The sequence below is a fragment of the Anopheles aquasalis genome, chromosome 2 (assembly GCF_943734665.1).
Source record: "Anopheles aquasalis chromosome 2, idAnoAquaMG_Q_19, whole genome shotgun sequence".
Taxonomy (NCBI): Eukaryota; Metazoa; Arthropoda; class Insecta; order Diptera; family Culicidae; genus Anopheles; species Anopheles aquasalis.
The window spans coordinates 26,810,001-26,822,500 of record NC_064877.1 but is presented as its reverse complement, the minus strand read 5'-3'; the positions used below and the strand labels follow the sequence as shown (position 1 = coordinate 26,822,500).

Sequence of the window (12,500 nt, the reverse complement as noted above, 5' to 3'; positions counted from 1 at the left end):
TTTTTACATAATGTGCATTTAAGTTAAGAAAGGTGCATTATGTGTATACTAGAAGTTATTATGAGATTGCAAATTGATCAGGAAAAATCTACTAAAGCTATCGAAAGTTGCTGTAAAGTCCAGGAAATTATTTTAATATTGAAATCCTTCATTTCTTGCACCACAAACATAACAATGAACAAGAGTAGATACATAAATTCACTAATAGCGTTATAGAGTTACTGCTGAATTTTCTTCGTCGAAATCTCCTTGTCCGTTCGTGTTTAAAACCAGCTACAATATCTCTTCGATCGCTGCGATACCCCCTACAGGCATAACAGCATCGTCATGAGACCACAGCTCGACGCATTATCAATACTCGCTGCACCTTCCAGCGAGGTTCACCAGTACACGATATACCGCGCGTCTGTCCTCGCGATGCCATCTGATCGCGTCCCCACAACAACGATCCATCTTCGCGGGCACTCATCTGTCTGTAAAAGCACGTGGCACACCCCCAGCAGCGTAGCGATCGATCGATCGATGGGTCTTGTGTTGTGGTATGTGGTGTGCAGTGGCACGATACTCCTTGTCACGCCTTTTGGGAGCGTCGTCGTCGTTGTCATCGCAGAAAGTTGTGTTGCGAAAAATTTGCAACAACCAAAGAGAAGCCATGACCGCGGAGCAACCGAAACCGACACCTATACACCGGCAGCCAGCACGTATGCAGCGGTAGCGCATATTCATTACGCATAGGCACCCAACAGCGATGCATAAAACCAAACACACAATCGAGGAGGAGCTAGCTACACTACGACATCATAACGCACATAACCTAATTCCGGTGGCCTCATTCCGGGCGTCTGGTTTGCAGCGATCAGATCAGACACACCCAGCACACCCAGCAGCAGGGTGGAAAATTCCAATTGTTTCACCAATGCGCACTATGCGCAAGGATCAAGTGCTGTCAGGGTTTCCGTTCCAACAAAACATCCCAAGCAGCAGCTTTAAAGTTCGATGCGCGATGGTAGCCCTTTCGCTTTCCGTTGGCTTCCTTTTGTTAGCCTCATGGAAGGGGATGAAGGGAGAGTGATGTTTTTCGCACTTTTAAGATGCTGCACATAATGTTGCGGATGATCAGCGCCGCCAGCACGTCTGCGTTATGCAATGAAACAGTTGTGCGTTGTTGTTGTCGTTGCTCCTGCCATCGTTGCATTCACCGTCGATCTGCTCACCGATCACCATCCGTGCGTGCACTGCGTGCGTGCCCCAATTGCGTTCTGTTGTTTACAAACTTTTTGCTTATCTCATTTCACCTTTCACTTTTCTTTCGAGCCACCACCGTACGCTTACACCGTAGGTACGATTCCCCCGCTCCTTGCGATTTCTCCGTCAGGACGGGTCACACCACCAATGGCGAGGCAGATGCACGTCACTAACTCACCACAGTCACAGGAATCGGCCGTTCCGTTGTTGTTGTAGCTGCGTACCGCCGGTGCCGCAGGAAGCGGATCGACCAGAAGTGTCAGTACCAGCATCAGCACAGGAGCGAAGCACCACGATCGATGCATGATCGAAGCCAGAAGTTAGAACACGGAAACAGGACACTCGAGGACACTCGAAACAAACACAGAGACACGAACGGGATCAGGATCAGGAAGGAGTGCTACTAAAGGATACACGCCAAAGAGGATCAAGGAGTGGTCTTGGACTGCAGTTAGAGCGCTCCCTGGGACTCTCCCTGCTGCGCTGTGCAATGTTCTGTGACTGTGACTGATGGATGGTGGCGCAGGCACTATATATATGTGCGCTCGCACACGTACAACATCCGCGCTCGAGTGCGGAAGGTTCAGAAGGTTCCGCAGCAGCAACAGCAGCAGCAGAAGCTCAACCACCCTTACGAAGAGCGATGATGAGGCGGGCGGGAACTACCTTGGACCGATGTGTCGCTGCGCTCTGCGCTGCTCTCGAGTGATCGAACTCGCGACTTTGGTTTTGGGGTGAGGGTGGGGGATGGGCCCCGCTTTGTTGTGTCGCCGCCATCGTCACCATCGTCACCATCGCGATCGTCGTCGTTGTCGTCGTCGTCTTCGGCTTCGGTCTCTTCCGTAGTGTACGCGCACTCATACGGGTCCCGGGACACCCGGGCAAGCACTGCTGGTGCGGGTTACGTAGCAACCGCGAACGCACCAACACACCAACGAACGGGGAGTCGAGCGATCCTGTCAACTCCATCAACACCCCAAAAAGCTACTACCTGCTGCTGCTGCTGCACCTGCCCTCTGGTGCGGATCGAAGTGACAACCACTACCAGACCCAGACCCAGACCCAGACCACCGCGGGGCAGCCGCCATTACGGTGGACCATTCATTACCTCATCCAGCGCGCCCGTACGAAAGTGAGAGTGTGCGCGCGCGCGAGCGCCTGGCCGACACCACCGCCCCCGGCGGCACTGTTGTTGGGATGCCCTTGGCTCTACTAACATACATCGCTCTCCTCCTGCTCTCCTCTTTCCCAGTGGAGTCGCGTGCCTTGAGGCCGATAACACGACACGACTCGGCCACTGGCGTAAGCGAGAAAGACAAACTGGGCTGCTGGGTAGTGGTGGTGACAATATGGGAAGATTCGATGCCGAACTGAACACCGATCTGGGGAAGGAGGGAGCTGCAGAGCACAGCTCGGCACGTTCGGTGGCTGGTTCGTCGTTTGTTTGTTTATTTTCCGACTTGCTCGCACCCGCTGAGGTGCACATCTCCACCCCACCACGGGTTTCGGTGGCATGCAAATCACGTTGCAACGCTGCTACTGCATACAGCATCGGCCTCACTCACTGGCGAAAGGAGGCAGTGAGGAAAATCGAGGGGGGAGTCCATGGGATCACAATGATCAAACATGGCGCTTATCATGTATCGGTTCATACCGGTGATCGGTTCCAGTCAAGATCATATCCTTGAGAAATGCTGGAGGGAGCGGGGGAATATGCCATCGTACGAGAGAAATTTCAATTGATCCATTGCGTTGTGGATTGCATTGCGGAATGCATATTCCATTGTCATTGTGTTTGTGCATTTGTCTGTGGCAACGTATAATTGTTTGCGATCTTTTTTTGATTAAAAGAAATCCGCATCAACTCCGCGATCATTAACAAAGTTCATCGGCAGTTAATGGGTCGGTTTCTTCCCCCCAAAAAAACCGACATCTCGAGGCCAGCCCATGCGGAAGAACCCCTGCCCGATGCCGTTCCTTGAGATCCAAAGTTGATCGTTTTGGAAAATCCCTCACAAACACGATCAGTACGATCATTTCTCTGCCTCACAACAGACCCCCCGGAATGCGGGCTGGTTTGGCTTCAATGTCGCTCACTACCGGTAGTTGGTAGGATTTCGTAACGCCACGAAACGACACGCTATCGGTCGTACCCTGGCCGAGCTTGCATCACATAAAAGGAGGCAGCATAAGAGGCACTGCAGATCGGATCAGATCAATGGCGGAACCTTGTCTAGCAAACCTGACCCTGACCTATCTTTGCATCGCATTTCCTTTCAATACGAGTGAGGCGGCACGATGCCGATGCTGGTGGTAGTTGCACAACCATCGAGAATGGATTACCCAAAAGCGGTAGGGAATGGTTACACCATCTTCGGCCTTCCAGTGGGCCCCCGGGAGCCGGAGCCCTTACCCTTGTGTTGTTGTTGCCCGGGAGAAGAGCGCAACCAGCCTTCATGCAGTCGCAGTAGGCACACGTAACCATCTGGATGAGAAGATGTCGCAATGAGACCAGCGGCTTCCAAGCACACTACGATCTAGTTGTGTGCCACGGAAGGCTTCTGGTTCTTTCTTGCAATTCGAGGTTTTTAGGAGCATTTTCAGTGCTATCATCACTGGAATAACGATCTTGTATATTTCGGATGTTCTCAAAATTTATTTCGTCACGCATATTTAAAAGACTTTTATAAAAGTTGAGCAAGTAAGTAAGTAAAATAATTGTCTGTATTTAGGTGAGGTCTGAGTTATTTGCTCGTTTCATTTTGTTTGTATATTTAGTACTATTTCTTTTTCTCCTATAATCCTATTTATCAATATAATTTATTGTAGTTTTGGGTTCATTTTTTTAAACAATTCTTTCAGATAACTCAGCATAAATCAATAAAAACACAATGCATATACATTTCTGATGAATAAAACAATATCATACCATTTATTAACTAAATAAAGCTTCCCTAAAATATCGACCATCGGCTTAACCTTAATTTCTTAACCCATATTCGCCGAACTGTTAGACCCTTGCAGTGCTACTTGCAGTGCTAGTGCGACCATTTTCGACGACAACATAATTACCCTTATCACCTTCATATATACCCAAAGTGCAGTTTTATCAAATCCGTCGCCTTGCAACAAACACTCGCCAGTGAAGGACTTGTTGGCTTTATAATTGATTGCTTTTTAATTCTCGTCAGTTTGACAAAATGCCGGAGAAAATGAGATTCTTGATGCCCTTGTCGCTCGGTACCGCGGTGCTAACCGGGATGACACCACGGTACGCCCTGTGACAAGATCACAACGCCGCTCGCTAGCACGCAACGCAACCGGCCGCCCGAGATGCGAGCCCGTATGTTGCGCGGGACCACCGATCGCATGCTAACAACCGACCATGGCGGTTCATGGGGTGACGGGCAGTCCGAGGGGGGATGTGCAGTGAGTCAAAACCACGTTGAACTTGAACAATGATTCGCAGCCACCCCCGGCACGCTCACGCATTAGGAAATGCAGATGATGGTGACATTCAACTGTGGGCGAATGTTAGGGAGCCGGAGGAAGCTACCAGAGGGACCTTGAAACTGGCGACCATATCTGGCTCACGCTACGATCACTACACTGACATTGAATGTGCCGTGTGGGTGGGTGCGTCAGCTCGTCGAGATCGGGAATAGACTCGCGGAGTGTCAACTGAGCGCGAAGTTCAAGGATACTTCAGTGGTGCTGGCGAGTGTAACGAAGACAAGAAGATGCATGAGTCACGTGCCGCGTCCAACGATGAAGCCACCATGAGACCAGCAGCTCCATCCGTTCGCAGACGCGTGCACAGACGGAAGCCAATGGAGGTGACCCACGCGTGCTTCTAGGCCAGTAGAACTAGATCAGTGGAGCATCTGCGTCGCAAGCCACATCATTAGCATACTTTCATTCGTCGAGGCGAGAACTATTATCAGCACCGCGTCTTCTCGCTAATCGCTTCTCATCAAAGCGTTTAGCTAACTGCCATTTCGTCACTTTCAATCCTGGTATCGGCAGCTTCGAATACCTCTTCAGTTTGGTTCAATTTTCTTCCCCGCCAAAAAAAAAAGCCCTCGACACAAAGCGGGACCTTCACCGATAGGAAGTCACCTTCCGCGAGAGGTAAATGCTCACTGCCAAAGCCAAAACTCACGGTTCATGATCACTCGATCAGTCAACTTGTTACACTCACACACACCGCGCGCATCGCAGCACCCCTGACGCTGACTCACCACGCACCTTTTCGGGGCTTCCATATCTTATCAAGCAACCAACGAACAACCACCCAAAGCCCATCGATGATTTCTGCAAACAAATCACCCACATTGCAGCCAAACGACGACAGCCACGGTGACAGATCGCTGAACCCCTTTTTGTGTCTTTGTGTTCCTTTTCTTCCGATTGCAATATCTCGCACCTACTGCGCCTGTCAATAGCGTTGTAGGTGGCAAGGCAAGGTGGCAAGGTGCCTCGGGTGTAACTGGTTCGAAGCGGACAACAACACGAAGGCGAATGGGCCATCGACATCGAAAGTCCTCCGGCTAGAGCTTTCACCTCTTTTCGGGGACGGCCGGGGGGGGGGGGGGGGGGGCTTCGGGAGTCCCATGGCCCGAACCGGAAGGCAGTTCGATTCGCAAACACAAACCGAGCGCCCGTCGTCCACGTCGTCCAGCGCAACGTCCTCGAACCGGAGGATGACGACCACTCTCTCACTCTCTCTCTCTCTCTCTCTCTCTCTCCTCGTCATCTCTCATCGACAGCATCGGTCAGCGGTGGGTCAGTGGCACAGACAGGCGTCGCGCGTGTTGAAGTTGATCCACGAGATGAAACGATTGACGCGGGCGTAGATCCCGGGGAAGCCGGCCTGGGCGCAACCGAAGCCCCACGAAACGACGCCCGCAATCACGTACCGGTTCGCGTCGGGATCGTACACGTGCAGCGGACCACCGCTGTCACCCTGCGGAATCGAAAAAGGCCTTTTAGCTACCTTCAAGATACACTTCCGGCCTTTTTCGAACCCTTACCTGACAGGAATCTTTACCACCCTCGGGAATCCCGGCACACATCATGCGATCGTTGATCTGGAAGCGGAAGTACTGCGTCTGATTGTGGCACTCCTCATTCGCGAGGATCGGCACGTGGACCTCCTGGAGCTGCATCGGGAACGAACCATCACCCCGCTTTCCCCACCCCGTCACAACACCCTACGGAAGAGAGAGGGAGAGATGAGGTAAAGAACGTTTCCACTCTTTGAGTGAAAGTGCTTGGCAGCAGCGATTGGTGACCTCTTTCCCAGCGTAGCTGTTCCCTTCCGGTGGCAGACAGACGGGCGTGATACTGTCGCCGAGCGGGACCGGTTCGCTCAGCTTCAGCAGCGCCACATCGTTCGTGATAAAAAGGACCACATTAATAAACCAATTCGTCATGATATAGGAGACCTTCCGCTCGAACGAGTCCTCCTTCGGTACGAGCCGATCGTGCATCAGAAACTTTACCCGGAACCGCGATCGATCACTACCGAACACGCAGTGAGCCGCCGTCAGGACGTAGCGATCGTTGATCAGCGTACCACCGCAGATGAACCGATTGCTGTAGTACAAGGCCACCATCCACGGATACTGCCCGATCGCGGCCTCCTCTCCACCGACAATCTTCGAGTTGTTCCCATTCGTACCGCATGCTGTGGAAGGGTGGCCGAGATCCGTCATTTTCCTTCCCCCGACAAACTGATGGCCAAACTGAATCTACTCACAACACGGTGGACAGCTGCGTGGTGTCGTCCGGTACGCGAACACACTGAAGATCGGCATACCGAAGATGGTGGTGATCCACGTCCACACGCCACTGTTCAGCAGCGGTGCCTTCCCGACAAACCCATCCGGATCGATCAGCAAACTATCGTTCCAGGCTATCTTACCGGGCCAGGTCAGCCCACCGCTCCCTGGCACAACGGCACCCCAAACCCACCAACCGCAACTCACTACGGCCACCGCAAGAACTAAACGGCAAACGGCTGTTCGGGACGCCGCACCGCGATAGAACTGCGCCATCTTTGCCAGCCAGCAATTCGACGGACGCACAACTGAACGATATCCTCGACGATCGCATACTGCCCCCCGGGGTACCGGGTGGCCATCCTCAAACCGTGCAGACGTACTTTCTCTTCTTTTGCCCGCATCTCTCTAGCGTGGACGGCGGACTCGTCTTCACGGTTAAACATTAAACCGCTTTTCGGCCGCTTTTTAAACCGGTGTTCGTCGGCGTTGGCGCCGTCGTCGTCGTCGTTGGCCGCCCCAATCCCGATACCGATGACGTTTGTGTTTGTGTACTTTGGATCGGCCACTGGACGTACTAACGCATGGTCATTGCTAGTTTTGCTACACTTTCTACAATTGCTGCCTTTCGAAAATGCCCCTCCCGCGGGGACCCAAGTTGTATGTTTATCTATGGCATTAGCGTACTCTGTGCATGGCATTGAATCAGGTTATGTTAATCAGAAGTCACAGGAATCCAGATCCATACGCTTGGCATTGGATTAACCGGCATTAGGCGCAGTAAGGGCTGACTTATTATGTGGGGAGGATGAGATCATTTGCATGTTTATGGGAAACGGGAGTAGAGGTCGCATCACTTTCCTGAAGAGCAGATCGAGAGCGGGGTGAGTGAAAGTAGTCCAGTGTGAAAGTAAAAGTCAGCACGAACCACCTGAACAGTTCTTCTGTTAAGTGGTTCTTATCAGATTCAATGTAATAAAAGATCATTCCGTTTACGAAAGCATCAAGACCATTCAAGAACCACAACAGAACTGGAAACAAAGTCGCTGAATTGTCGAACGTGGACGGCTCATTGTCCAGTGTCACGCGATCTCACCGCAGCTACAGTGTTCCTCCCTAAGGCATTTGAGGTACCTTCCCCCCCCCCCCCCCCCCCCCCACCATCCAGGGTAATGGTAATTGAAACTCATCATCGTTCGCGCATACTTTGTGCACTAAATGTATTTCGCTTCTCGTCATTTTCCACTTCTATTCATGCGAGCCACAGGAACTCATTACGCGCGATTGCCACCATTCATCGCGCAGCTCATCATCATCATCATCGTCGTCGTCGTTCTGTTTGCTGGTGGTAACTATAAGCTCTAGCCGGCCCCGGGTCGCGATAGGCTTTACCTTGCCGGTCGCTCGCAGCTGCATGCATCACGGGTGTTCGTCTTGATCCAGGTCAGGAAGCGCGATACCCGCGTGTAGACGCCTGGGTAGTTGGGCCGTGCGCATCCTTCGCCCCACGAAACGATTCCGACGAGTTCGCGGACATTGCTATCACCGACGTGCAGTGGTCCACCGCTGTCACCCTGCGGAATTGAAACGGCCCTTTTAGCTTCCTTCCAAATTCACTTCCGACCTTTTTCAGTTCAGTTCCCATTCCTCACCTGACAGGCATCGTGACCACCCTCTGGATAGCCGGCACACATCATATTGTCCGTGATCCTCGACGAGCGGTAGTCGGTTTTGCGGCACTGGGAATTGCTAATGATTGGCACCACGACCTTCTGCAGACCGTGCGCCAGACTGCCGTTGGCCAGCTTGCCCCAACCGATCACGGTTCCGTTCTGGTTGGCATAACTCCGCCCCGGTGTTGGGAGGCACGCCGGTATGAAGCTACCACCGGTTTCGACCGGTTGCTGGAGCTTCACCAGCGCGATATCGTTGTTAAAGGTATCGAGATTGAAGCGCTCGTGTCCCTGCAGCCAAGCAACCGCCCTAGTTACCATCTCGGCCTGCTCGACATCGTACAGCTTCGCTTGGAGCTGCATCGGCACGAAACTCAGTACGCAGTGGGCCGCCGTCAGGATGTAGCGATCGTTGATCAGCGAACCGCCACAGTAGAACGACCCCCGGTACAGTAGCATCGCCATCCAGGGGTACTCCTTGACATCGGCCGCATCACCACCGACAATCCGGGAGCTCGTCTTTCCTCTGCCACAAGCTACAGCGCACGGGGAGGAGGAGGAGGAGGAGGAGTAGTTTGGTAGAGGACGGGCTCGCACGGGCATTAGTGAGTGGGGAATGTTTGCCGCACAAGGTCACAATACTCACTGCAGCTCGAGCATTCTCGCGATGGTGAAGGTTTGCCGAAAGCACCGATCGTCGTATCGGACGAAGAAGCAGACCCGGCAGACGGACGATAATACAGCACGGTGGACAGCCACGCCAGCAAAGGATTTTTCGCCCGAAACCGGTTCGGAGCAGCAAACGGAACAGTGGGCAGCATCACCGGCGTCACGTAGATGTCGTAATTGATGCGATTCTCATCGACCGTCATCTGTTCCTGTGGCTTTAGGATGGTGGTAGACAACGTTTGGCGAGAGGAATTAGAATCTATTCTCCCGTGAAGAACACTCCAGATGACCTACTCACCACGGCTAACACTCGCTGGCTGACAGTGGATAGCAGTAGCGATGCCAGCAGCACCATCATTATCACACCGTTCGGCATTTTATAATCACAATTTGTCTTCAAGGAAATGGATATCGACACACACCAGGAACTATCACGTGTCACTCGCACTAGGCGCCAGCAGCAGCAGCAAGATCACAATAATTACTTCCGCATCCTTCGCACACGGTGCCACTACACTATCGCTCTCCGTGGTGGATCGTTTTCGACTGCCGGCCCGGTGTACAGCACCGTACAGCAGCAGCAGCAGCAACAGCAGCAGCCATCGCCGCCCGTTGATCCAGAGTGTCCAGAGTGAGCCACCACCCCGAAACTCACCGCAAACGTAACCGCGAGAATGCCCGCCGGCGTGTGTAACAATGTCCAACAATACTACGGTGAGCCCGCAAACACCGGCGCAACACTCGGACACTCGTAAAAGTGAGCTTGGAGTGAAAAATGTGCTGACAAAAACAATTAAAGAAAGCTTTTAGGATACGACTTCTGCTGCTCCAGCTACCGCCGCCACCAACCATTGTACACACAGCCGTAGGTGACACAGCAGTATCAGTAGCCGCAACCGAGGCAGCAACAGCAGCAGCAGCAGCAGCACCCGCGATCCCCTTCGCGTCTTCGCGATCGGAAGCGAACAATAGGCTGCTCCGGATTTGAGTGAAAGCGTGTCCCGGAGCACGCAGGAGATCATGGAGGAGGGAATGAAAGTGTCACCTACGACACGGATAGATGCGCGTGTGCGTGCCGCCGCTCGTATGCGCCTTTCGATACAATTGCGGACCCCAAACACCTTCCTTCCGGTTTTGCATTTTGCGGATTTCTTTAGGGATTTCGCAGAGCATGACGGCCAGCAGTAGTGTCTCCGTTAATCCGAGAAACCGTTTTGTGTACTATCTGGGGGATACCACGCTCGATGAAATGGAACCCCGATAATGTGTAGTAGTGTGATGTGATACGGGTGAGAAGTGAGACTTTCGGTTTTCAATATTCGACAAACAGTGCAAAGTGACTGTTTGAGACATTCATTAACGAGCAGCTCGTGTGGTTTCGTCTGGTCAGTAATGTATGAAAAATTGAAACGAATTGTTTGAATAATTATCGTACAGTCGTATCGAATGGTAGACTTTGTAATCCTCAGTTAAGCATTTCATTAAAATCACATTTTCGATATTTTTAGAGTATTCGGTTCAGATCGTCCAATTATCTTAAGGGGGGCTTTAGTTAATTCGGGTCTAAAAAAATCTCAGTTTTGGCGATTTTTGGTGAAGAAACTATTCCACTTTATTTTTTCAAGTGAATGTCATATTAAACTATAATTTTTCAAAAATATTTGGTTGTATTTTGGAGAAAATTCATTCAAAACTTCATCCATGGCAACAACTTTTTGAAGGTGCGTCTACGAAAAGTTACTTTTACCGGTGTCCATCGCTGCCGCGTGCTGAATAATTTGAAATAAACAAATCGACATCTTGGGATAGATTATAAGTTTATCCAGATAGTGCCGTTGAGTTTTCCAATTTTTCAATTTTTGGCAGCATTTTGACGTGATAAAAAAGTGATCACACTATGATGGTAACGGATTGTTGAATCATGAAACCGAGTTCGTCGCTTAATCGGGCAAGTCTTTTCATTCGAATAAAAAATGTTGCCCATCGTAGCAGTTTGATGGGTCATCTGATATTAGCAATGCAATATTCCGTTCTTTACATTATTAGCTTATTCCAGGGGCTACCTGAAGTCCCGTCGAGTTTTTATTGATATTTCCAATTTTTCGATTTTTGAGAGATTTTTGAAGTTGAAAATGTGATGCTTTTTACGATGTCTCCTTCATAGAGTTCATGTATCAAGCGTGGATGTTCAAATATCTATATCTTTGTTAGTTTTTCGTCGGTCGATTCAAACAATTTACACAATATTCCTGAAATGAACAACATTCTCGGAAAAATGTAAGAAATATATGTAAGAACAAAATGTTTAAATGCCTTAGCCCGGCCTTAAAGAACATTTAACCTTACGAGGATTGTTGGCGATGCCTCTGTTAATAGGACTAGCAATAGTCTGTATTCAAATATAATCACAGAACATGATTTATTTACTTGAAGTACATCCGATAAATAACCCGTTTTAAACGAACAGTGACCTTATAAGCGGAAAAATCAAGCGCCTAAATAAATTATATGCCACCCAAACTCAGACTAAATAGCAATACATTCGAGATTTTATTGTAGCGATTTGAGTTATGTAAATAAAAGACATAAAATTGCGAACTACTTTGCTGCAACCGAAAAAATACACCAGAGTGTTAATAGTTATTATTCCGATGTTTTTTTATAACAAAATATTATTAATATAACATCACGTCATATAAAATTGATAGCAAAGAACATTAACAGCAAAGGCAACCGTTTCAATCAATCATTTTAAAGCGAAGCAGATAGTATCGCGATCCAGAAATCATTCTAGAACTCATGTTTGCTGCTAATAGGGATGGATCAGAACGAAGCATACTTACCTTGTCCGCTGTGTGTGTTTATACGATGATTGCGAAACCAGGTGACCACCAGGCTGGAACCTAGCACACAAGCTTCATAAAACGGTTATGAGAGAAAGACTATAACGATATGCGCAACCTAGCGGTACCTTTTACACGTTGGCCCCAAAACCGGTCCGCATGAGGAGAATGACTTCATCTTAGCCGCGTATCTTTATCTTTGTCCCTCGCTCAGGATCGATTGATAACAAAACGAACAGCGGACAGTTGATGAGGATGATGCGGAACAACAGCGATCAAAAGCCTGG

General features: G+C 50.2%; 1 protein-coding gene across 1 annotated transcript in view; it reads right to left on the bottom strand.

Annotated features, from left to right (window-relative positions):
* Positions 1-12,500, bottom strand: part of LOC126572832 (transmembrane protease serine 9-like) — a 34,499-nt gene that overhangs the window by 1,373 nt on the left and 20,626 nt on the right. The window contains 9 exon segments of the mRNA XM_050232495.1: positions 1,424-1,528; positions 6,046-6,211; positions 6,279-6,458; positions 6,540-6,934; positions 7,007-7,149; positions 8,421-8,602; positions 8,681-9,237; positions 9,348-9,585; positions 9,672-9,764. Of these exon segments, the coding sequence (XP_050088452.1) occupies positions 1,424-1,528; positions 6,046-6,211; positions 6,279-6,458; positions 6,540-6,934; positions 7,007-7,149; positions 8,421-8,602; positions 8,681-9,237; positions 9,348-9,585; positions 9,672-9,764 (2,059 nt within the window).